The sequence below is a fragment of the Dermochelys coriacea genome, chromosome 5, assembly GCF_009764565.3.
Source record: "Dermochelys coriacea isolate rDerCor1 chromosome 5, rDerCor1.pri.v4, whole genome shotgun sequence".
Taxonomy (NCBI): domain Eukaryota; kingdom Metazoa; phylum Chordata; order Testudines; family Dermochelyidae; genus Dermochelys; species Dermochelys coriacea.
Window position 1 is genome coordinate 97,827,842 of NC_050072.1, and position 25,521 is coordinate 97,853,362.

Below are 25,521 nucleotides of genomic sequence, written 5' to 3' on the forward strand. Positions count from 1 at the left end.
AAACCCAAATATTTACACGGCAGTTTTATAGCCTTGCAGCCCAATCCACGCAAGCCGGAGTTAGCTGATGTGAGTTTAGATATATCCTGAGGTACCAAATACAAGGATTTTCTAAATACCTGATACAAGATATTGGTGAATATAGTGGTAAAGTTTACAACAGCATTAAGGTGATTGGGTTGGTGGAGTATACTACACCAGATTTCTTTATTTTTATACAATTAGTTCTAGAGATTACCCACACTGAGCCCTGTCCAATGCCAGGGAAAACATAAAATCTGTCATGACTGAAAGAATTCATATAGTTTGTAATGAGGTGTGAGAAACATGGAATTGTGAAAATGCCAAATGCCCTCGGTCCTTCACTGAAATGAACACAGGCAGATGTGTGCTCCTTCTTGGACGCACAATGAAGCCTATGGGGCTCTATGAGGGTGCTAGGTTATATCTGTACACAACTCATTGCACAGCCAGGACCTACATTATAGGCAGTGCTAGTAGCAATGTTACTAAAGTTGTCCCACACTTCCCATTGTAAGACCCAGTTTTTAGTTTTTTATAGGTTTACCAAAATTTAGCTATTTGGGCTGAAAATTTCTATGCTGGGTGTCTGCCTCAGACAGAATTAATTTATTTGTTGGAAAATGTCACCCAGAATGATTCAGCTGGTTCTGAGAATAAGGTTAGAGAAAAATACATTATTTTGCCTATGGTAAAAAGTCATAGTGACCTTTTTTCTTTGAGAAGCTTTAGCACCCCCATGTTTACGAGTAAAAACTTGAAATTTGGCAGGGGGTTGCCTAAGAATACCTGATATAGAGGTTTACACAATTTAAAAAAATCATATGTCATTGCTCTCTTGTACAGCTCTGTGTTACTTAACATGCTGCTTTGATGATTACTATAAAGCATGAATCCCCATGGGTATGAAGGACAACTCTGTAGACAGGGAGATATATTTTTTCCAGCTGTTAAGTACCTGTGTACAAGTAACATAGCATTTAAAATCCATAGCTTAATTATAAAATCTAGTAATTAGCAGGTACAATGGAAAAGCTACTATGAAAGAAGATTAACTACAATATAGAAAAAAAGGGGGGGAGGAGTGGGAGGGAGAGGTGTGTGGGTGACAGTCTCATGACCAGCATATGTAAATCATTACTAAAGCTTCTTGTGATATTAGAGTTGGACAGATTTGACTGCAATCATTAAATAATGAAGATAAGCAGACACCAGTCTTCTATGTTGCATCCTAAAGCTCAACTTTGTAATGGGGAACCTCACTTTTCTCCCTCTCATTGCTCCTTGCCCCTGTCCAGTACAGTGTCTGTACTGAAGAATTTTGATGTCAGTAAATCTAATTGTTGCTCTAAAATTATCAATTCCATAGATATTTGTACTGGAAGCTCACAAATGCAAAGTAGAAACTGGATGAAGGACAATTGTGCCTTTTCCCACCTGGGAAAGCATGACAGGCAGTTGCCATTTATGGCAGCAAGGAGGAGATGTGGATCTTCCCTTTTCTTCCCCCCCTTCTAAATGGGGAAGCAGGTGAGGTGACTTTAAATTTTGGGTTTCAGAGTAGCAGTCGTGTTAGTCTGTATCCACAAAAAGAAAAGGAGTACTTGTAGCACCTCGGAGACTAATAAATTTATTTGAGCATAAGCTTTCATGAGCTACAGCTCACTTCTGAGCTGTAGCTCTTGAAAACTTATGCTCAAATAAATTTGTTAGTCTCTAAAGTGCCACAAGTACTCCTTTTTTAAATTTTGGGGAAGGACAGTTTCAATTTTTCATTTTCCATTTCAGCAATATTGGACAGAAGTTAACTCAACATCCTGCCACATTAGTTTGATGTTTCTGATGACTTTTTCATTGCAGTTTATTTTAACTATACTGACACTTAATCATTATTACATTTTAGCATTAACAGCCAATTGAAATGAGCAGGAAAAATTCACATCTTTCTTAAAATGGTTGTTTAAGGCTGTATTCAGACTCAGGAGAAAACAAGATTCATTCAGATATACTTGATATGTATATTACAGCCAAAATAATGGTGTTTAGTGCTTGACTTCGCAGTCTTAACATTAATAAATTAGGAAATGCCAGAATTATGGTTGCCTATGCAACTCTAATTGGCCCCCTTGGGTGTATGCATTCTATTTTTCTACAGGACTGCTGTCTCATTGCACAGGATGGATGGTACTCACTGAAGAGGGAGGTTTCATTATTCTGTGTGGCCCCATGCCTTATTTACTGCATACTTTTTAACCCCCACATTGACTCTAGAATTATTAATTTCATCCTGTCATTCATCACCATACTATCTGAGTGCTTCACAAACATTAATGAGTTTATCTTCACAATACCCAATGAGGTAACTTGATACCATTGCCTTCATTTTACAGAAAGGGAAGTGAAGCACAGAGAGATTAAAGTCAAAATTGTCAAGTATCTACTAATTTTGGGTGCTTGTCTTGAAACATAGAGTACATAGCATTTTTATAACACTTCATTATGGTATGCAATAAGATCATAATTAAGGCTGTGTCAAATTTCTGTTATGGAGTCTGTTTGAACCAAATTTCAGCAACTAATTGATAGTTGGGATGATAATGCTTATTTTGTTTGTATGTTGTGGGGTTTTAAAGAAAATTTCTGAAAATTGGAATACCAGAAAAGCCTGATTTCTCCCCCTTCCCCCTACAGTGCAGATTTGCTGCCCTGGTGCTAGTCCTGCAAAGTAATGCTGTGATATCAGAGATAATCAGTCATTCATCGCTCTCTTCCTCCAGTTCATTTTACATACTCAGGGAGACTCTCACTATTGCTCTGGTTGTAATGGCAATGGCTGCCATTGATGATTGATATACCATAATCAAAGCATGCTGGGTATGGGTAAGTTCCTGCTGTGGTTCTTTAGATTTGCATTGTGTAGTAAGAAGAAAAGGAGGACTTGTGGCACCTTAGAGACTAACAAATTTATTTGAGCATAAGCTTTCGTGAGCTACAGCTCACTTGATTGGATGCATGTAGCTCACAAAACCCTATGCTCAAATAAATTTGTTTCAAATAAATTAGTCTCTAAAGTGCCACGTGTCCTCCTCTTCTTTTTGCAGATACAGACTAACATGGTTGCTACTCTGAATTGTGTTGTAAGTTACATTTTCTTTTCAAAGGGTAATTTTGTTTTACTTTCCTCAAAAAGGGGTAAATGAAAATAAGTTACAAAATTACAGCTCTTTTTCATGTATATTTGGCATAGCCCCGGGGCTGAATTAAGGTTGCAGGGACAATGTTCATTCTGGTATTATTTAGCTTCAGAGTGCTTAACTTTGCACCCTTTTAATCCTTAACTTTGTATTTCCTATTTTTTATTGTTTGGTTTAATGATGAGAGCTACCTATACTACTGCTCAATATATTCAGGAACAACCCCCACCTCCCCGCAAAAAAAAAAAAACACTTAAGCACAACTCCTGTTGACTTCAGTTGTAGCTGTGAATGCACAATACTTCTGCAAATCAGGTTACAGGTGTCTCAAGTCAGGCACCCAGGAAATGAGAGACAGCTTAGGGACACCTGTAAAAAAAAATTTGGTTTAAGTGACTTGCAACCGTGTGGCAGAGGTAGGGCTCGAATCCAGTTCTCCAGCATGGCATTTAATTGGCTAAACCATCCTTTCTATGCCTGTCTCATTCACAACATGTCTTTCAGCTTCTGCAACAAATGGGGAGGTGTTCAACTGGCAACAGCCTGTCTCATTGCACAATGCTGATTCATTCTCTGAGAACCATCCATCCTGTGGAAAAAAATAGTAGGTGATCATATAATTAAAACTGTATTGACTGAATCAAGATTGCACCTTTAATAGGTTTCAGAGTAGCAGCTGTGTTAGTCTGTATCCGCAAAAAGAAAAGGAGGACTTGTGGCACCTTAGAGACTATAAAAAATTTATTAGAGCATAAGCTTTTGTGGGCTACAGCCCACTTCATCAGATGCATAGAATCGAACATTCAGTAAGATTATATATATATGATACACACACACACACACACACACAAAAGTTGGAAGTTACCATACAAACTGTGAGAGGCTAATTAGTTAAGATGAGTTATTATCAGCAGGAGAAAAAAACTTTTGTAGTGATGATTAAGGGTGAGGACAAAGTCATAAAGGTCAGCCACCAGGTTAGCCGTGACATTATCAGGGATACTGTTCCTGATGGCTTGTAGTTCATCTTTGTGTGGAATGTTGGTGTAGATGGCTTCTATATCCATAGTTGCCAGGAGGGTGTTTTCTGGAAGATCATCGACGGGAGTGCTGGTAGCGCAGGGCCTGAGGAGAGAGTCTACATAGCCAGACAGTCCTGCTGTCAGGGTGCCAATGCCTGAGATGATGGGGCGTCCAGGATTCCCAGGTTTATGGATCTTGGGAAGCAGATAGAATACCCCTGGTTGGGGTTCTAGGCATGTGTCTGCACAGATCTGTTCCTGTGCTTTTGAAGGGAGTTTTTTGAGCAGATGGTATAGTTTCTTTTGGTAATCCTCAGTGGGGTCAGAGGGTAATGGTCTGTAAAATGTGGAGTTAGAGAGTTTCCTAGCAGCCTCTTGTTTATATTCCAACTTATTCATGGTGACGACAGCACCTCCTTTGTCAGCCTTTTTGATTATGATGTCAGAGTTGTTCCTGAGGCTGTTGATGGCGTTGTGTTCAGCACGGCTGAGGTTATGGGGCAAATGATGCTGCTTTTCCACAATTTCAGCCCGTGCACATTGATGGAAGCAATCTATGTAGAAGTCCAGTCTGTTGTTTCGACCTTCAGGAGGAGTCCACGCAGAATCTTTCTTTTTGTAGTGTTGGTAGGAAGGATTATGTGAATTAGTATGCTAGTATGGACTACAAGTTATCAGGAACAGTATCCCTGATAATGTCATGGCTAACCTGGTGGCTGACCTTTGTGGCTTTGTCCTCACCCATAACTATTTCACATTTGGGGACAATATATACTTTCAAGTCAGCAGCACTGCTATGGGTATCCGCATGGCCCCACAGTATGCTAATATTTTTATGGCTGACTTAGAACAACGCTTCCTTAGCTCTCGTCCCCTAACACACCTACTCTACTTGCGCTACATTGATGACATCATCATCTAGACCCATGGAAAACAAGTCCACCATGATTTCAACAATTTCCATCCCACCATCAACCTCAGCCTGGACCAGTCCACACGAGATCCACTTCCTGGACACTATGGTGCTAATAAGCGATGGTCACATAAACACCACCCTATACCGGAAATCTACTTACCTGTACGCTGTACTTACCTACATGCCTCCAGCTTCCATCCAGGATGCACCACACAATCCATTGTCTACAGCCAAGCTCTAAGATGCAACCGCATTTGCTCCAATCCCTCAGACAAAGACAAACATCTACAAGATCTCTATCAAACATTCTTAGAACTACATTACCCACCTGCTGAAGTGAAAAAAACAGATTGACAGAGCCAGAAGATTACCCAGAAGTTACCAACTACAGGACAGGCCCAACAAAGAAAATAACAGAACACCACTAGCCATCACCTTCAGCCCCCAACTAAAACCTCTCCAACGCATCATCAAGGATCTACAACCTATCCTGAAAAATGATCCCTCACTCTCAGAGATCTTGGGAGACAGACCTTTCATCGCTTACAGACAGCTCCCCAACCTGAAGCAAATACTCGCCAGCAACCATACACCACACAACAAAAACAGTTACCCAGGAACCTATCCTTGCAACAAAGCCCAATGCCAACTCTGTCCACATATTTATTCAAGTGACACCATCATAGGACCTAATCACATTAGCCATGCCATCAGGGGCTTGTTCACCTGCACATCTACCAATGTGATGTATGCCATCATGTGCCAGCAATTTCCCTCTGCCATGTACTTTGGCCAACCGGACAGTCTCTACACAAAAGAATAAATGGACACAAATCTGACATCAGGAATCATAACATTCAAAAACCAGTAGGAGAACACTTCAACCTCTCTGGTCACTCAGTAACAGAATTGAAGGTGGCAATTTTGCAACAGAAAAGCTTCAAAAACAGACTCCAACGAGAAACTGCTGAGCTTGAATTAATATGCAAACTAGATACCATTAACTAGGGTTTGAATAGAGACTGGGAGTGGCTGGGTCATTACAGATATTGAATCAATTTCCTTAAGTTAAGTATCCTCACACCTTCTTGTTAACTGTCTAAATGGGCCATCTTGATTATCACTACTAAAGTTTTTTTCTCCAGCTGATAATAGCTCATCTTAACTAATTAGCCTCTCACAGTTTGTATGGTAACTTCCAACTAATCTGTATGTATATCTATATCTATCTTACTATATGTTCCATTCTATGCATCTGATGAAGTGGGCTGCAGCCCACAAAAGTTTACACCTTTAATAGTTTCTTAAATTTAGAAACTAACTTCCTGAACATTTAAAAAAGCAAACACAAATTCCACCATGTGGACCACATAGACCCCTCACCTGGCTCATGAGCAAGATTGGGGGTCTCTAGATTCACTGCACAGGCCTCTTCAAGTTGAACCAATTGAGAGATTGGTAGGAGTAGCAGTAGGCTGTTATCCTCCATGGGGAACCAGTCACTAAAGGGAGAAGAGAGACAAATTTTGCCAACAGGAATGACAGCTGCAGAAGAATGTTGAAACCTCAGAATCCTGACCTTAGTTCCAGGTGCTGAAGAGGTGTGTGTATAGCAGTTACAGGCTCCTGTTCCCACCAGCCACAATCCAAACCTGACTCATTCTGCCCTTGCCTTCTCCATCTGTCAATCCTAGTCCCCTACCCAAAGATTCTGTCCCTCCCCTGCCAGCTTCTCCTTTTAGTCTCCTTTACCCACCCCCACTAGTTCAACTCCCAGCGTCCTCTTCATTCTCTCCTCCTCTCCACCCTGGCCCTATCTGTTTTCTCACTTCCCTGTCTCCCCCTGTACACTCCACCTGGGCTGCTTCCTTTTCTAATGCTGTGCTGCCTGGATGCTAGCAGGGTGAGCATTGAGACTGCAGGAGAGAGAGTCTTCCCATTCTTGATTCTGATGCAGGATGTGCTACAGTGTCCCCCTAGCAGCCAAGAAGAACAATGGTAGGGAAAGGTTTCAGAGTAGCAGCTGTGTTAGTCTGTATTCACAAAAAGAAAAGGAGTACTTGTGGCACCTTAGAGACCAACACATTTATTTGAGCATAAACTTTCGTGAGCTACAGATCACTTCATCGGATGCATTTGGTGGAAAATCGTGAAGTGAGCTGTAGCTCACAAAAGTTTATGCTCAAATAAATTTGTTGGTCTCTAAGGTGCCACAAGTACTCCTTTTCTTTTTCCAAAACAATGTGTTGACCTTCATTTTGTTCTCAAACAATATTTGCTGAATATTGTACCTTATTTGCTGAAACTGTCCAAAAAATATTCATCCCGAGGGAGACCTCTCGCATGGAAAATTTTAGCCTGACTAGGTGAAGTTCAGCAAAGTTATAAGCAACTGAAAAGGAGTTTATAATGGAAGGTTTTAGGCAATTTCAACTGATAGACATCACGAGCAGGTCTACCTCTAATATATATATATATATATATATATATATATATATATATATATTTTTACTTGCATTTGTCCCCCAGAAGAGATGGGACTTCAGAAGAGAGACCCACTTCCTGCTCTCTTCCCCCTCCCCCCCCCCCCAGTTCCTGGCTTTTAAAGCTTCCTGTGCCCTCATCTCCTTATAGTACAAAGGAGGTAAAAAAGGTTGTGACTTTTTGCCTCTTTTTCCCCTTCCCCCAAATCGAAAATATAGTTGCAACCTAAACATTAGAAAAAAATTCAACCAGCTCGGGTAGTGCTGGGAAAGTGAGAGGAAAAGTGGCCAAAATTGATTTTTTTTTCCTGTTTATTTTTCAAAATTTTGAAACGTTGGGAGATTTTTTTTGTACCTCCCCGCCCCCAAACCTAGTTTTACACCATACCTCGTTCCTGGTGGAAAATTTGATTTGATCCCTAAACTGCAACTGCTATTTTCAAATACTCAACCTCCCCCCGCCCCCACCAAATCTCCTCTGGTTTATACTTCCTAATAGCAACCCGATGCTTTAGGGTGTCATGCTGGGATGGGATGGTTGTGGCAGGAGGCGCAGCAAAGACCCTTCACCATGGATGCCCACTGTGACCTTGCCGTGACTCATTGCTAAACTGCTGTGCAAATGAGCCACAGCTTGTTCTGTGAGCGCCCTGCAGAGCCTTCTGATTGAAGATGGGCCATAAAGAGACTGAGTCACGAATTAGGGGAGTGGACCATTAACCACTCCCTCTCCAGCAGTGGTCCAAGGATCAAGCCCTTATGGAGCCTAGCAGGAGGACAAGGAGTTGCGCGCTTGGCGGGACCTCCTCTTCTCGCAGCTAGGCTCGGTGTGCAGGAGCGGCAGGCGGGGCGGGGGATGGCGACACCCCGGTCACGAAGGGCTGTCAGAGGCAGGTGAGCACGGAGACCTGCAAACCAGTCCAGATTCCCAGCTCCCGGCGAGCAGGAGGAGATGAAAGTCCCGCTGAAGGTAAGGCGAGCCCCGCTGTCTCCCGGGGGACAGAAGGAGGGGGCGTGATAGGCTGAGATCCTCAGTTGTCCTCCCTATTACATCTGGAAGCGGCAGCTTCTCCTCCCTGGTCCTAGGGCTCGCCTGCTTCCTCCAGGTTCTGCTGCCTCTGCCTTTAACCCTTCACAGGCTGCACCTACGCTCCAAGCGACGTGAAGTTGTTACAGGCACCCCAGCCCAGCTGCCTTGGGCAGCACCAGGGTGGGAATGTGGGTGGGGCGAGTCTGGTTTGTGGCTTAATTTGCTTTGATGTGATTTATTGTATCCGGAAAGCGTCTCTCTCTCTCTCCACGCCCCTGTTCATTTTAATATCGTGTGTGGGGGAAGGTTCTGTTCCTGCACTATGTTTTGCTACAATGAGCTATGTATTGTGGATGTCAAGTGTAGGTTCGGCGTTATCAGAATGGATTTACACAGAATGAACCCTGGGGGTCGCAGAGAAACGATTCCCCAAGCAGCCCGTGGCAGGGATGGCGATGAGGACACATCTGAAGGGATTCTGAAGAAACACAAAAAGAAAAGGAGGACTTGTGGCACCTTAGAGACTAACACATTTATTAGAGCATAAGCTTAATGCATCCGATGAAGTGAGCTGTAGCTCACGAAAGCTTATGCTCTAATAAATTTGTTAGTCTCTAAGGTGCCACAAGTCCTCCTTTTCTTTTTGCGAATACAGACTAACACGGCTGCTACTCTGAAACCTGAAGAAACACAGTCTTTAATCAGGCAAAACTCCCATCGACTGAAATGGGACTATCCTCTGAGTAAGGAATGACTATCAGGCTCTCTAAAGCAGTTGACCTAATGAATCTACAACGCTTTTAGATAAGCCTTTTTTTTTTTTTGCACTGATTAGGGATATTACCCGCTGTTTAATGAGTAGCTGTGTTTAATGAGTAACGTTTACATTCATTTATAACCAACAACACATTTAGTTTGAAAGTGAAAAATGACTTGGGGGGCAAGAATGGATTCCTTGGGTCTTCAGGCTGTAAGAAAAAATATTAAACTCTAGCATGTTTAAATCTGATCACTTTTCACTTTTTTTTAAATAGGGGGTTTTTTTTGGTGCTAATGTTTGTAGATGTTTGTGTAGATATAGACTTGTACCATTAGATCCCCATTTTTAATTTTAATTTAATATTTGTATTGTGGTTGTAGCCAAAGGCCTCAAGCAAAATTGTTGTTTCATTACACTAGCACTATACAACAGTATTCCCAACCCCAAGTATTCAAATATCCTGAGTCAGGCACCAAAAAATTGTGTGGTTTTACACTGCATGAAAATTGCCTTCTGGTTTTTGAGCCATTAAGATTTCACTTTTCTATGCAACTGTGATCTCTAGAAAATGACTTTTTAAAACAATAAGAGATGAGTCACATGCTTCCAGGATCTGTGGCATTAAGAAAAACAGATATCATGCAGTTTGAGATGAAACCACAAGAGCTGTTGACACGCTATAGACTCATCTGAAGAGATTGTGCTTGTGAACTATTGCTAAAGGATGCAAAACAGAGTCAGTTAATGAAATTCATTATTGTTTGTAGAGATGCCTTTGTGCAAACCATGTGTGAATATAATTTTAAAAGTTATAAAAAAAATCATCTTGAACACCAGTAAAAATGGGGCCAACACTTGACATCTTTATCCTCATGCATAATTATTTCAAATTTGGTGACAATATATACCTCCAGACCAGTGGCACCGCTATGGGCATGCGCATGGCCCCACAATATGCCAACATTTTTATGGCTGACCTGGAACAACGCTTCCTCAGTTCTTGTCCTCACACTCCTTCTCTACTGATGCTACATTGATGATATCTTCATCATCTGGACCCCTGGGAAGGAAACTCTGGAAGAATTCCACCACGATTTCAATAGCTTCCACCCCACCATCAACCTCAGCCCTGACCAATCTACACAGGAGGTCCACTTCCTAGACACCATGGTGCAAATAAGTGATGGTCACGTTAACACCACCCTATACCGAAAACCCACCGACCGCTATGTCTACCTTCATGCCTTCAGTTTCCATCCCGGACACACCACACGATCCATTGTCTACAGCCAAGTGCTGAGGTACAACTGCATTTGCTCCAACCCCTCAGACAGAGACCAACACCTACAAGATCTTCACCAAGTATTCTCAAAACTATGATACCCACACAAGGAAATAAGGAAACAGATCAATAGAGCCAGATGTGTACCCAGAAGCCTCCTGAAGCAAGACAAGCCCAAGAAAGAAACCAACAGAACTCCACTGGCCATCACATACAGTCCTCAGCTAAAACCTCTCCAACCCATCATCAATGATCTACAACCCATCCTGGACAACGATCCCTCACTTTCACAGGCCTTGGGAGGCAGGCCAGTCCTTACCGCACAGACAACCCGCCAACCTGAAGCATATTCTCACCAGCAACTACACAGCACGTGATAGTAATTCTAACTCGGGAACCAATCCATGCAACAAACCTCGATGCCAACTCTGCCCACATATCTACACTAGCGACATCATCACAGGACCTGACCAGATCAGCCACACCATCACCGGTTCATTCACCTGCACATCCACCAATGTAATGTACGTCACCATGTACCAGCAATGCCCCTCTGCTTGTACATTGGCCAACCTGGACAGTCCCTATGTAAAAGGATAAATGGACACAAATCAGATATTAGGAATGTCAATATACAAAAACCTGTAGGAGAACAGGTTTCAATCTCCCTGGACACTCAATAGCAGATTTAAAAGTAGCCATCCTGCAGCCAAAAAACTTCAGGACCAGACTTCAAAGAGAAACTGCTGAGCTTCAGTTCATTTGCAAATTTGGCACCATCGGCTAAGGATTAAACAAAGACTGTGAATGGCTCGCCAACTACAAAAGCAGTTTCTCCTCCCTTGGTGTTCACACCTCAACTGCTAGAAGAGGGCCTCATCCTCCCTGATTGAACTAACCTCGTTATCCCTAGCCTGATTATTACTTGCATATTTATACCTGCATCTGGAAATTTCCACTACATGCATCCGATGAAGTGGGTATTCACCAATGAAAGCTTGTGCTCCAATACGTCTGTTAGTCTATAAGGTGTTACAGGACTCTTTGCCACTTTACATCTTGGATCTCTAAAGTTATTTCACTAAATTCATACCTGGGCACCTAAATAAGGGCTGATGTTCAGTGGTGCTGTGCAGTACAGCTCTCATGGAAATCAGTGGGAGTTGTAGTGCTCAGCACCTCTACAATCAGCTTACTATTGTTTAGGAGCTTAACTATGGCTTTAGGGGTCTAACTTTTAAGTAGCTAAGATTGAAATTATTGGCTATGGTTTAGTTATTTTTAATGGAAAGACATTGGGTGTTTTCAAATCAATTTACTTGATTCCTTTTGAATTGCTTGTGGTATATTACAACAATCTGGGAACCTACTGTATTTATCTGAAGTGATAAGGATCCACATAGTGGCATTTTAGATCATTTGGTGCTTATCACATTGTTAAACTTCTTCATAGATTTCCACCACAACATCAACCCATCCGTTAAACTGTCTCTAGAACACTCCTGTGTTAGCTCAACTTCCTGGACCCCATGACAATCTGCTTCAACAATGGAACCCTACAGGCAACTATACACCAGAAACCCAGAGATCACCACACTACTTTCACAGATCCAGTAACCACCCCAAACACACCTAGCAATTTGTTATCGACAGCCAGGCACTCAGATACCACAAAATATTTTCCAAAGAGGAAATCCGGGATACTCACCTTAATGCACTTAAAACTGTTTTTACCAAACAAGGACAATCCTCCAGAGAAGTAGATCACATCATGGAATGGGCCACCAAATACACCGAGAGAACCTGCTTCAATTTGGAAATAAAACCCTTTCCAACTGCCCATCTGTGGTTGTCACCTACCACCTCACACTGAAACCTATATGGGGTATCATTAAACAATTACAACCTATACTTGATAGGGTCCACATCCTAAAAAAAATCTTTCCTGAGGTTCCCCTTCTGGCCTTCAGATAACCCCACAAACCTCTCTAACACAGGGATTCTCAAACTGGGGGCCCTGACCCCTCAGGGGTTTGCGAGGTTATTACATGGGGGTTGCAAGCTGTCAGCTTTCACCCCAAACCCTGCTTCACCTCCAGCATTTATAATAGTGTTAAATATAAAAAAGGATTTTTAATTTATAAGGGAGGGTCACACTCAGAGGCTTGCTGTGTGAAAGAGGTCACCAGTACAAAAGTTTTGAGAACCATAGAAGCAAGCTCCCCACAGACCAGACATACCGACTTAAAGTGGCACCAGATCATACCAGAAAAACAGATGGAAAAACCCGCAGACATATCTCCTCTGCTACAATGATCAACACACTTTACAAGATCCGTGTGTCCTACACATGCCTATCCCAACATGTGTTATACCTCATCCAGTGCATTACATGCTAATAGGCCACTTCACCTTGAATGGTCGGTCCCTTGAAATATGTAATATTCTAATCTGTTCCATCTCCTATTTAGCTGTAACACTCTGAGTACATTTCCCAGACCTGAAGAAGAGCTCTGGGTAAACTTGAAAACTTGTGTCTCTCATCAACAGGATTGTTCCAGTAAAAGATATTACCTCACCACCCTTACCTTTCTGATATCATGGGACCAATACAGCTATAATAGCACCGCAAGCAGCTATTACACAGTTGAGGTTTGACACTGAGTTTACCTAATGGTCTTGCTCGTTGATAAGGGACTATTGTTGAAGTCCTTGTAACTGTTATATTCAGGAAAATAAGAGCTGCCACTGGTTAGTCTAGCGCAGTATGTGGAGAGACAAGGTGGGTGAGGTAATATCTTTTATTGGACAAACTTTTGTTGGTGGAAGAGACAAGCTTTTGAGCTGACACAGAGTAGTCCGTACCGATGTTAAAAGAAGTGTAGGATATCTTGTAGTGAGCAGTTCTGGGAAAAGGAATTTTTTTCCCCCCTTAACACCCTCTCTCTTCAGTCAATTTTATAAAATCATGGAAATGTAGGGCTGGAAGCGGCCTCCAGAAGTCATGAAGTTCAGCCCCTGTGCTGAAATAGGAACAGTTATACCTAGACTATATCCTTGACAGGTGCTTGTCCAATGTGTTCTTAAAAACCTGGGATTCCACAATCTCCTTTAGAAGCCTATTCCAGAATATAACTATGCTTAAAGTTAGAAAGTTTTTTTTTACCCTAGTATCATAGGTGCTGACTCCTTGGGTGCTCTGGGGCTGGAGCATGCACAGGAAAGAAATAGTGGGTGCTCAGTGCCCACTGGCCCCACTGGTCAGCTCCTCTCCCCCTTCCCGCCCGAGTGCCTGCCACTGATCAGCTCCTCCCCCTCCGCCCGAGTGCCTCCCGCCAGCCCGGATTAGCTGTTCAGCAATGTGCAGAAAGGGGAGGGGGCAGAACAGGGCAGGAGTGGGAAGAGGCAGGGCAGGGGTGGGGTGGAGGGAGGCCTGGTGCAGAGCAGGGGTTGAGCAATCCTGGGGAAACTAGAAAATCGGCGCCTATGTGTAGGATTCCTTTTTTATTCTGAGGTCATTAAAGAGCTCCTGATGGCCTCTAATTATTCCTCCTATCTTTCCTTTGCATAAGGATAGTTTACAGTTGTGCCTTAATATTGTATCCTTGAGAAACTGCCAGCTCTCCTGAACTCCTTTTTCCCTTAGATTTTCTTCCCTTGGGACCTTACCTAACAGTTCTCAGAATCTGTTTAAAGCCTGATTTTTTGAAGTCCATTGTCCTTACTTTGCTGGTCTCATTATTTTCTTTCCTTAGAATCTCAAAATCTGTCCCTTCATAATCATTTTCACCCAAATTGACTTCCACCTTCAGATTTGCTGCCAATTTCTCCCTGTTGGTCAGAAGTGAGTCTAAAATGGCTGCCCCTGGTTTCTTCTTCCACTTTCTGAAACAAAAAGTTATCCCCAATACTTTCTAAGAACTTATCAGAAATTTTTTGTGTTGCCATATTACTTTTCCAACCAATGACTTGTATATAAAGTTCTCCATTGCTACCAATTCTTGTGGCTTGGATATTTCTGTTCTAGAAATGCCACATCTGCCTCCTTCCTGATCTGGTGGTCTATAGTAGACCCCTACCATAATGTCATCCCTATTTTTTACCCATTTTATCTTTACCCAGAGTCTTTCAACTGGTCTGTCTCTGACCTTGTTCTGGACCACAGAGCAAGTAAATATACTCTTGATGTATAGTGCAACACCTCTTCCCTTTTATCCTGTCTGTCCTTTCTGAAAAAATTACACCCTTCTATACCAATATTTCAGTCACGTGACTTATCCAACTAAGCCACCCACTGTGATGCCAATTAAATCATAATTTAGCTTGTGCTAATATTTCCTGTTTGTTCTCCATACTCCTTGCATTTGTGTATAGACATCTAAGATGTTGAGCAGATTCCCCCACTGATTTCCCTCTTGTTGCTCCTATGATCCTATTGTCATTTGTCTTGTCTCCCTTCTCCCACACCCCAACATCTAGTCCTTTTTTAATGTCATCTGCCCCCTTTGAACCTAGTGTTCTCACTAGGTTGGCAAGTCAGTGCGCGAAGATGCTTTTCCCCTTCTTGGTGAGGTGGATCCCATCTCTTTAAATGTATCTATGTATCTGTCAGGGTTGGGGAGAACAAAGGAAGACAATAGCAGTTTAAAATATTTTCTGATTTCTTTTCTATGTCTGTGACAATCTAGGTGGAAGTATAAAGGTCTAATAATTGTTTTAGAGACTAGAAGATAACTAAAGTGCACGTGTCAACATTCCCTCTGTCTGTAAAACAAAGTCTGATCTCACTAAATCTATGTCTTGGTGCATGTGCATGCTATTGCAAAGTACTTACAGGATTTCACATTTAGCCTTGGCTAAAACTTCTAAAAGCCCCATTTTCAAAAGTGACACACACCTAGGAACCTCAGTCCCATTGAAAATCAATGGAACCGAAGTCTCTTTTGAAATTGAGACTAGTCACCTAAGTCACTTAAGCATTTTTGAAAATTTTACCCCTTGTACTAAACCAGTGCAAAACACACTGTGGACACTCTTAATTCAATTTAAATTTTATATTGATCTATACTGATTTAGCTTAATTTAATAACTTGTATATAATTTATTATGTACATAATATATATTAATCAAATTCAGAGTGCCACATTGTACTTTGCACTGGTATAATTAAATCATTGACATAACTGTTTTAAAGTTGAACCTGTGCAGCTTTGGAAGATAAACTACCCTTTTTGGCAATGATTCTCTGTTGCCCTGTATCTTGTTTAGTTATTTTACGCCAGTGCAACATGAGTTCAAGGTAGGCATAAAGCACTACCCCATAGCATTGTTAACTGCATAAGATGCAAGGCAAAAGAGAGTCTAATGTATTTGTAAAGAACTTTGGGATATCTTAAATATTAAACATACTAGGCAAAAAGAATATTTTATTTGAATGCTGTCATTCAAAGTTCTTCTCAACTGCCTCTGTGTACCACAGAGTCTGGTGTCTTAACAAAACACAATAGACTTTAACAGTCCTAGGGCCAGATTCATCCCTAGATAATATTGGCTCTTGTTCTGTTAGTGCTTCAGCAGGGGAACGTCTGCCTATGGGAAGTTGCAATGATGAAAAGTGAATGCAATTTCTTTACTGAAGTCAAGTACAGAAGAACCTCAAAGATACGGACACCAGAGTTATGGACTGACTGGTCAACCGGACACCAAGTGAAACTGGAAGTAACCAATCAGGCAGCAGCAGAGACCAGAAAAAGAAAAAAAGCAAATATTGTACTGTGCCTGTATTGCATTTTAAAGATAGGCACATCTGGGCTGCCTGTCCTCACCCCCACATGGGACAGCCACTTGCAGCAAGACACTGGCCAGAGCCAGCAGAGCAGGAGCAGCGCTGGGGTCTGTGCTGCTTTCACCCCTCCCCCAAAAGGGGAATGTGCTGCACTGTTTTTACCCCCTCTCCCCCAGGCTGGGGACATACTATTCTCTCTCTCGCACGCACGCGGCAGGGGAGAGAGACAAGCTTGCAAACTTATGCTGGCATTGAGTAGGGAGCTCAGCTGCTGCTGAAGCCTTGGAGTGGCAGCTGCTGATCTGGAGCCCGAACTGTGCTTTTTTCAGAGTTACAGACAGCCTCCATTCCCAAGGTGTCCGTAACTCTGAGGTTCTACTATATAGCCATAAAAATGAGTAGTGCTGTATGGGAAGGGTGGGGCCAGGGAGAGTGCTCATTTGGCACATCCCTTTGGTAGCCTCCATCACTATGGCTTCTACTGAGGGTATATCTACAGTGAGCTGAAGTTGTAATTTCTAGCTTGACTAGACATTCCCACACTAGCTCTGACTGAGCTAACATGTTAAAAATAGAAATGTAGTCATGGCAGTGTGAGTAGCTGGCCACTCCAAGTAGGTACCTAGGGTCTCCAACAGGTACATTCTCAGGGTGGCTAGGTCCTCATGCTGCTCATGCCACTGCAAATACTTTTATTTTTAGTGCACTAGCTCAGTCCGAGTTAGCAAGGGTATGGCTATCTGAGATGGAAATTACACCTTCCATCTCCAGGCAAACCATTAGTCCCGATTGTCTACAGCTATCATCACCCTGGGAGAAACCCCAGAAGGAGGGGTGGAGATGGTAGTGCCATCTGTGCTCCCTAATAATGACTACCCCTGTCATGGTCTGGCTGGCCGTTTGAGGTGGGCTGGGCTCAGCCTTGGCCATGACTTAGCAGCTATTCCCCAGTCCCACTGAAGAACTGGCAGCAGAAGGGCTAATCAGTGACTTCAGATAGATGTAAAAGGGTTTAATTAGAAAAACTGATCCCAGCTGTGGTAGTTAAAGAGCATGAGCGAGCACTACTTAAACAGAGCTGGGAACTTATTAGAGGAAAGAAAGCCCTGGAGGAAGGAATAAGGAGAGTTCCCCTCTGGGAAGACTGCAGAAGTCAGGCAGACTCTGGGGGAGGCCCTTAGCCCTGAGTTAGGACCTGCAAGAGCAAATAGTTTAATGAGCAGGCTGCTGGGGGGAGCCCTGACATAGGGCCTAAAAGGAGCAGGGAGATCCTCAAAGGTAAACTGCTAGAGTCCCTAGCAGGGGAAGTAGTAGGGGATTTCTTCTATGGAAGAAACGAGATAACAGAAGCTCTGTAGGGGCTAGGAGAAGGGCTCAAGAAGCAGAGGACTTCAGTGTCACTTGAGAGGAGCAGAAGAATTATTAATATAGGCATTTGATTTGAGCTTAGTTGGGCCTTTTTGATATTCCAGCAGGGAAGTGAACTGTTGCATGATGGCTGGAGGGCTGAGCCCCAGAAAACCCAGAGCGGGAGTTGGGAAAAGATGCAAGCTGGGACTGACCACCGAAGACAACAAAGTGACCAGTGGGTGGGATGGAGGGGGATATGAAAGGCAAAGTCATTGCAATGCTACATGCAGAGATGAGTGGATGCTCTGGAAATGAGGGTAGACCTTTGCATCCCTACTGCGATGGAGAAGGGCAGGCTGGGACAAAGAAGTGTAACTTTTTTTTACCTCTGTCAGCTTTGGCGAACTGACCCCCACATCACCCTTCTTCTTCTTCCATCCCTAACCCAGTGTGCTAGGCACTGTACAAACAGAATACAAAAAGATTGTCTTTTCCCCAAGGAACTTACAGTAAGACGAGGCCACAAGGTGGATACAATAAAAAGGTGAAGGGAGCATAAGAAAACAGGAACAGTTATGATCAATGTGAGATGATTATTAAATATCAATATTAGAATATCAGTAATCATAACTATACTTTTGTTCCAAAATATTGGAATGTAGTAGTGAGGCTGAAATATAATGAGACCTTCTCCATTTTCAATTATTAGTTGGGGGATAATCAGCTGATTATAAAATAGTGCAAACCACTGTGACACTTGTATAACTGTCTTTGGCTTTATGTGTAATGGGTTGGTGTGAGTTACCGTGTAACCCCTTGCCTCAGTGAGGGAGGACTTGTTGGAACTAAACTACGTGTCATCTCCATGACACTCCAGATTGTTAGTCTCTCCACGCCCCCCATTTCCTCAAAATCTCTGCTAGCCTCTGTTTTGCCTTGCAGGTTAACCTTAGGTGCACTCTGACCCCAACCTCATTACAAAGCATTCCTCTGAAGTATCCAGCCCTTGTCACCGGACACTCCCAGAAATTACCAAATCTGCTGTCTCCAAAGCGACAGTATACACACCACCCTGTTAGATCAGCTGGGGATCAGAAATTTAATACATTGCATTGAGATGAACTTGTAGTAAAACCAAGAATAAGTTTACTAAAAAAGAACAGAGTTTAAGTGATACTAAGCAAAGGTAATAGAAACCAAAAATAATTACAAATAAAACAAAAGTATAACACACTTTCTAGAGACTAATATTTAACTGCCTTAGACAAGGATTGTAGCCTATTTCTCCCATAAAGCCACCTCTCAACATCACCAACCCACATGACTGGGGATCCACCATTCATGGACACAGAAGATGCTGACCTCTTTGTTCCCTGGGTGATGATGTCTCTTTCCACCCCCACCTGCCTTAGGGTTCAGCAAACCTTTGAAAAGTATTCTTGATGTTCCCACAGTGCTGGTACCAGGTACTCTTTTCTCATCCTCTTGTTATTTTTGCTTTTCCTGTTGAGTTCAGCTGCAAATGTAATTCCCATTGGCTTTGGCCTACACTGCTCCATTTACATTCCAGACCTATGCAGACAGGCAAATCAAAATTCCTCTGTCTGGACAAACTTGTTTACCAAGCTTGCCTTGTTTCATGGTTTGAGCGTATTTTTAGTACATAACCACAACTTTTTAATTGTCTGTATGTACACCATGCAATGATGAGGATGACCAGTCTGATATAAGTTTTCATTTAATCCCTTACACAACATTCTTTATAGATAAATACCATGACAACAATATGTTGGTATAGTGAGTTTGTGAGGTCTGATAGGCAGTGCTGCTCCATAACAGTGAACTCTTTGCCAGTGGGCATTGAGGGGCTTTTGGGTCAGAGCTGAAACTTAAGAAATGTTGTAATTAGCCACCTCCCAAGGGGGCCTGATAGAAAGCATCTGGCATCTCTAAAAACCCAAGAGGCAGTTCAGACAGGGAGTAAGAAGATGCAGGAAGGAGCAGTAGCTGCTGCTGGGAACTGTTGAGGGTTCCTTGGAGCAAGCTGCTAGTTCTGCACTAACTCTTTCCTGTCCCTCTCCACACCTTCCCTCCAAAAAAGAGTAGGAGTTGAGAGCTGCTTCAGGGGAAGTGCTAGTGCATAGAAAGAACAGGAGAGAGTTGACTGGCTGGAGCTGGGGAACCTTACCAAGCAGAAGGCCCCCAGATAAAGGGGAAGATCTGGCTTAGCTAGGAGCAGGCTGAATTCAAGTGAAGAGGGTGATTCTGGAGGAATTCAGCAGGGATGAGACTTGTGGGGAAAAGGAGGCCTGGAGAATGGAATGCTGTGAGGATCCTGCTCACAGAAGCCCTGAGATGAGGGTTGTGGCAGAAGAGTTGTAAGAAGCTTGGAGAATGGCCAGCTGGGTGGAGGCCCTGCAGTAGGGGCACAGGTATCATGGAACAAGGATTGTGTAGATGACCTGCAGAGGTGGGGTCCTGGGAGAGGGATGACAAAACTGGTAAACTGTTCTTTTTTTAGCTTGTTTTATTTTGGGATTTGTGAACAGTTTCACTTTGAGAGACCTGACAGTGGATGTACGCATACTAATAAATGATGCGTAGAAGAGGGCTTTTATTAGACTCTTAGAAGGACATCATTCCTTTCCTGGGCTGATGAGATGGCCAGTAGTCTGGTCTGTGAAAAAGAGAATGAGCAATTTGTCTGGCTTTGGGGAATGAAGTAAAGGAAAGCTTGCAGGTTGGGCTTGTTGTGCTGTGGTCAGCCACTTGAGGGTACCCTGTTTGGGAGCAGCTGTATGACAAGAATTTTGAAAATTCTGCTCAAAGGACTATATCTTGCAATATGCAGTGTGCAGGTGGATTGCTGTGCCCATGTGGAGCCCCATTGCACAGGGTCCCAATTAAAGATAAGACTCAACAAATGAATGTAACAAACAAAGGGAAGGGGCGGGGAGAATGAATGACAGAAATAAGATCAGCTTTAGAAGGAAATTCATTGATCCTGCACCATTGAAGTAAATGGGAATTGTGCCATTGACCTTAATTGAAGCAGGTTTGTGTCTTTAGGGCCTGATCCAAAGTGCATTGACGTCAATAAGATTTTTTTCTATGATATCTTTAGGCTTGGCTCATTGTGATTAGAATTAGTGTGGTCAGCTACCTAAGGATTAAGTTTTATGGGGTGATTATTGCCATTATTGTTTTAATCACAGAAAAAACTGGCTGTTTATTAAAGGAATGCAAATATGCCATGGGAAGTACCCAGAACATCTGGTGTCTATCTTTACCTTTTTTTTTTTTTTTTTTTTTTTTTTTATTTTGAGATGTACAAATCTAATGCTAGTTCAGAATGGGTTGGTGGTGTGACATTGCACTCCATATGTTTTATGGAAATATGCTAATGAGTGTGAATATAATACAACTGGAATATGCTTCATGCAAAAGGTCTCTTGTAAGGTATCATTACAAAGTTTATAATCTACTGAGTGTGTTCATCGTATTTGTATGTATGTATTATTCTTAAATATGAAATATAATTCTGAAGTCCTATTGTAATTATGCAAAATGTGGGCCATTGATTGTGGTTTAGAATCTTGATGGCTCCCATTGACTAGGACAATTGGTTGTAAAAGGCTCTGTTTACTTGCAAGCTTTCCTGTGTTCCTGTGAGTCAGACCGTGGAGAATGAAGGCTTGGAGTCTCTCAGGACATGTGACCATGTCACCTGGTACTGGATTCCATCTTAAACCTGGTGCTTTTCCATTTAGAAGGAGGGGTAGGGACCCAGAGAAATAAGATTGCCGCCTTGTGCCAAAGTTTATAAAAGGGGATGGAACAGAACAAAGGGGGCTGCCAATCATGAGAAATGCCCAAATTACCACCTGAACTGGAACTAAAGGTCTGTACCAGGGAAAGGATTGGGCCCAGAATAGGAAGGAGTCTAGTCTGTGAAAGATGCTTATTGGAACATCTCTAAGGGTGAGATTTACCTGTATTAAGTTTCTTAATGTATTAGGCTTAAACTTGGGTGTTTTGTTTTATTTTACTTGGTAACTTACTTGTTCAGTCTGTTATTACTTGAGACCACTTAAATCCTACCTTTTAAACTTAATAAAATCACTTTTGTTTATTAATGAACCCAGAGTAAGTGATTTAATACCTGGGGGAGCAACCAACTGTGCATATCTCTCTATCAGTGTTATAGAGGGTGGAAATTTATCAGTATACCCTGTATAAGCTTTATACAGAGTAAAATTGATTTATTTGGGGTTTGGATCCCATTGAGAGCTGGTGTCTGGGTGCTGGAGACAGGAGTACTTGCTGAGCTGTTTCCAGTTAAGTTTGCAGATTTGGGGGTGTGGTTTAGATCCTGGGTCTGTGTTGCAGCAGGCTTGCGTGTCTGGCTCAACAAAGACAGGGTTATGGAGTCCCAAGGTGACCAAGAAAACTGGTTCAGAGGTAGTTTCAGCACATCAGGTGATAGTCCCAAGGGGGTCTCTGTGACTGAACCCATCACAGGTGGTACGAAAAGCTGATAATAAGGAATGCAGAAAAATAAGGAAAACTACATATAGTTACCTTGTCTAATGCATTTTCTTTCTATGCTTCCGGACAACATGAAACTGAAAGTTGTCCTTTGGCTTTGAACATTTCACCAAATGGCTATGATATGGTGTTTGATCTTTTCCTACTCTTTTTTTTAAACTTAATAGCATATGTTATCACTTGCATTGTGTAAGGCAATGAAGAAGAATTTAAAGTTAGGCAGGCAAAACTTCTCTTGATACCATTCTCTTTCGGGCCCCAGCCTACTTCTGTTTATAAATATTGTGATCTTTAGGGGCAGGGGCGTTACTCCTGGGGGAATTCTGTGCCACTATGCAATGCAGAATTTTGCAGAAATTGACGTGTGCACAAAATTTCCTTTCCCCTCACAGAAATGGATCACTGTACTGCTGGCCGCCTCTAGGGGCTGCTCAACCAGGCAAAGCCTAGCACCCACATAGACGCTGCCGGGGGAGAGAGCTAGAGGGTTCCCCTCACACCCTGAGGGAAGTTAGACGGCAGCGTGCAGGAAACTCCGTACAAGCCTGGGACCAAGCATTAGGCTGTTTCTCCCTCTGGATCCCTGGCTTTTGGGGGAAAGGGGGTGCAGGTATCTGGGCAATGGGGGCACCAGCAGCTGTGCTCGGTGAGGGGGAGGCGGTTTGTGTGTATTGGCTGGGGAGTACTTTGGCAGGGGCTTTGGGGGGGGAGGGGTTGTAGGTGTCTGGCCCCCCAGCTGGGCTCTGGGGGGGCGAGAAGGGTGCAGAGAAACAGGAACTTGGTTGTCAAAGGGGTTTCTTTAACTCTCTTTCTGGGGGAATTTTTGTGTTTGTCTGTATTGTTACAGACATACTTGCTGAAAGGTATTTTGAAATAAATTGCCAAAATAATTGAAACTGGTGTGATTATGTAGTGTTATTTTCACAAATAAAATTTGCAGAATTTTAAAATTTTGTGCACAGAATTTTTAACTTTTTGGTGCAGAATGCCCCCAGGAGTGAGATGTCTATGGATGATTTGAGTACACTTGATCTCTACTAGAACTACATGCTATAGAGCTGGATCTGATAGCTGGACCATAGTATTCCAACTAAGGGAATACCTTTGGGAAATTTAAAAAAAAAAAAGGTCTGGTAATACCTGGAAATAGTGTAGCCTAAGGAAAGTCACCTGACATCTTGAGTTACTAATCTCTTGATCTCGAAAAGGACAATTATTTTTATGACCTATTAGTGCTGCTCATAGATTGAAGTGAAAGCAGATTAGGATCTCACCTGTCTCTCAGGGCTGAGCATAGAAATATAGGGGTGGAAGGGACCTCAGTTAGTTATCTACTCTATCCCCCTGTGTTGAGCCAGGTTTCATCTAACCTGTCCTTTAAAACCTCCAGTGATGGGGATTCCACAACCTTCCATCACAACCTATTCTAGCATTTAACTATCCTTAACGTTTTTCCTAATATCTAACCTAAATCTCCCTTGCTGCAGGTTAAGTTGATTATCTTTTGTCCTACCTTCAGTGGATATGGAGAACAATTGATCACCATCCTCTTTAATATATTGAAAACTTTTATCAGTTTCCCTCTGTCATCTTTCTTTAAGACTGAACGTATCTAGTATTTTTAACCTTTCCTCATATGTTAGTTTTTCTAAATCTCTGATCATTTTTGTTGTTCTCCTGTGAACTCTTTCCAGTTTGTCCATATCTTTTTTCTAAGGTGTGCCTTCCAAAACTGCGTACAACACTTCAGTTGAGGCTTCACCAGTGTAGAGAGGAACAATTACTATCCTTGTCTTAGACACAACAGGCCTGATACACACTAGAATATTAGTCTTTTTTGCAACTGCATCACATTGTTGGCTCATTCTCAATTTGTGATCCACTATAACCCCCAGATCCTTTTCTGCACTACTACTGCCTAGACAGTTATTCCCAGATTTGTATTTGTGCGTTTGATGTTTTTCCTTCCTATGGGTAGTACTTTGCACTTGTTTTTAGTGAATTTTATCTTGTTGATTTCAGATCACTTCTCCTTTTGAATTCTAATCCTGTCCTCCAAAATGCTTACAACCCCTCACAGTGTGGTATCATCTAACAATTTTATAAGCATATCTCCACTCCATTATCCAAGTCATTATAAACATTATTGAACAGTACTGAACCCATCTTTTTCTTGCTCCTAATGAATTTATAAACCCTCTTCTTGTCTTTTGTCCCTTGCTGGATGTAACTCATTTTGTGCCTTAGCCTTTCTGATTTTATCTGTAGATGCTTGTGTTGTTCTTTTGTATCATCCTTAGCAATTTGTCCATGTTTCCACTTTTTGTAGGATTCCTTTTTGATTTTCAGGTAATTAAAGAGCTCCTGATGGATCTATATTGGCCTCTTACTATTTCTCCTATCTTTCCTTTGCATCAGGATAGCTTGCTGTGGTGCCTTTAATATTGTGTCTTTGAGAAATGGCCAGCTCTCCTCAACTCCTTTTTCTCTTCCATTTTCTTTCCCTGTTGGCTTTATTAGGGCTTCCAGGTGGTACCCACCAAGAGAGCAAGAGATTGAGTCCAGATCTCTCATGTTGTACTGTGCAGCACTAATCAAAGAGCTACTGGGTCACCGTAACATAGTCATTTTGATTAACAAGTTCAGCAAAATGAATTCTTCCTCAAGGCAGTGAGTAAAATTAATGGACATGCTGTTCTCTGCCACTTTTGATTGGCTTAGAATCCACAGTGGTGGATTTTTGGAAGCCCCGTATGCTATAATAGTGTCAATCCAATTTTTTGCTTGACTGCTCAAGAAATAAGGATGGAGTTGTTTGGGAGGCATGAGGGAGTAATGGCTCCTAATAGGAATGTGTCCAAATGGTTTCTGAGAAATGTATATACAAAACCTGCCATCAAATAATGAAACTAGTCCTTGCAACTCCTACTCAACATTTCCCATGAACTGCATTTCCATGAATTTTTAAATTTGTAGTCCATGAATTTTTCTGAAATTAATATTCCTGTGTGTTTTTGAGCTCCTATCAAACTCTGAGGATTATCTTCCTCATTCATCATCTTTCTAAGATATAACTAGCCTCAATTAAATGCAGCAGTTCCCAGACGAATATACACGGAAATCAATATAA

General features: G+C 42.2%; 1 protein-coding gene and 1 long non-coding RNA gene across 2 annotated transcripts in view; one reads left to right on the top strand and one right to left on the bottom strand.

Annotated features, from left to right (window-relative positions):
* Positions 1-381: 381 nt before the first annotated feature.
* Positions 382-21,846, bottom strand: LOC122460360. Its single transcript, XR_006281621.1, has 4 exons — positions 21,578-21,846; positions 13,812-13,817; positions 6,983-6,986; positions 382-394 (listed from the first exon to the last, which is right to left on the bottom strand). It is a non-coding gene; the product is annotated as an uncharacterized LOC122460360 (long non-coding RNA).
* TRPM6 (transient receptor potential cation channel subfamily M member 6) overlaps positions 8,359-25,521 on the top strand; it is a 134,632-nt gene continuing 117,469 nt past the window's right edge. Inside the window, exon 1 of the mRNA XM_043515092.1 lies at positions 8,359-8,606. Within this exon, the coding sequence (XP_043371027.1) occupies positions 8,589-8,606 (18 nt within the window). The 5' untranslated portion in view covers positions 8,359-8,588. The remainder of the gene's footprint in view (positions 8,607-25,521) is intronic.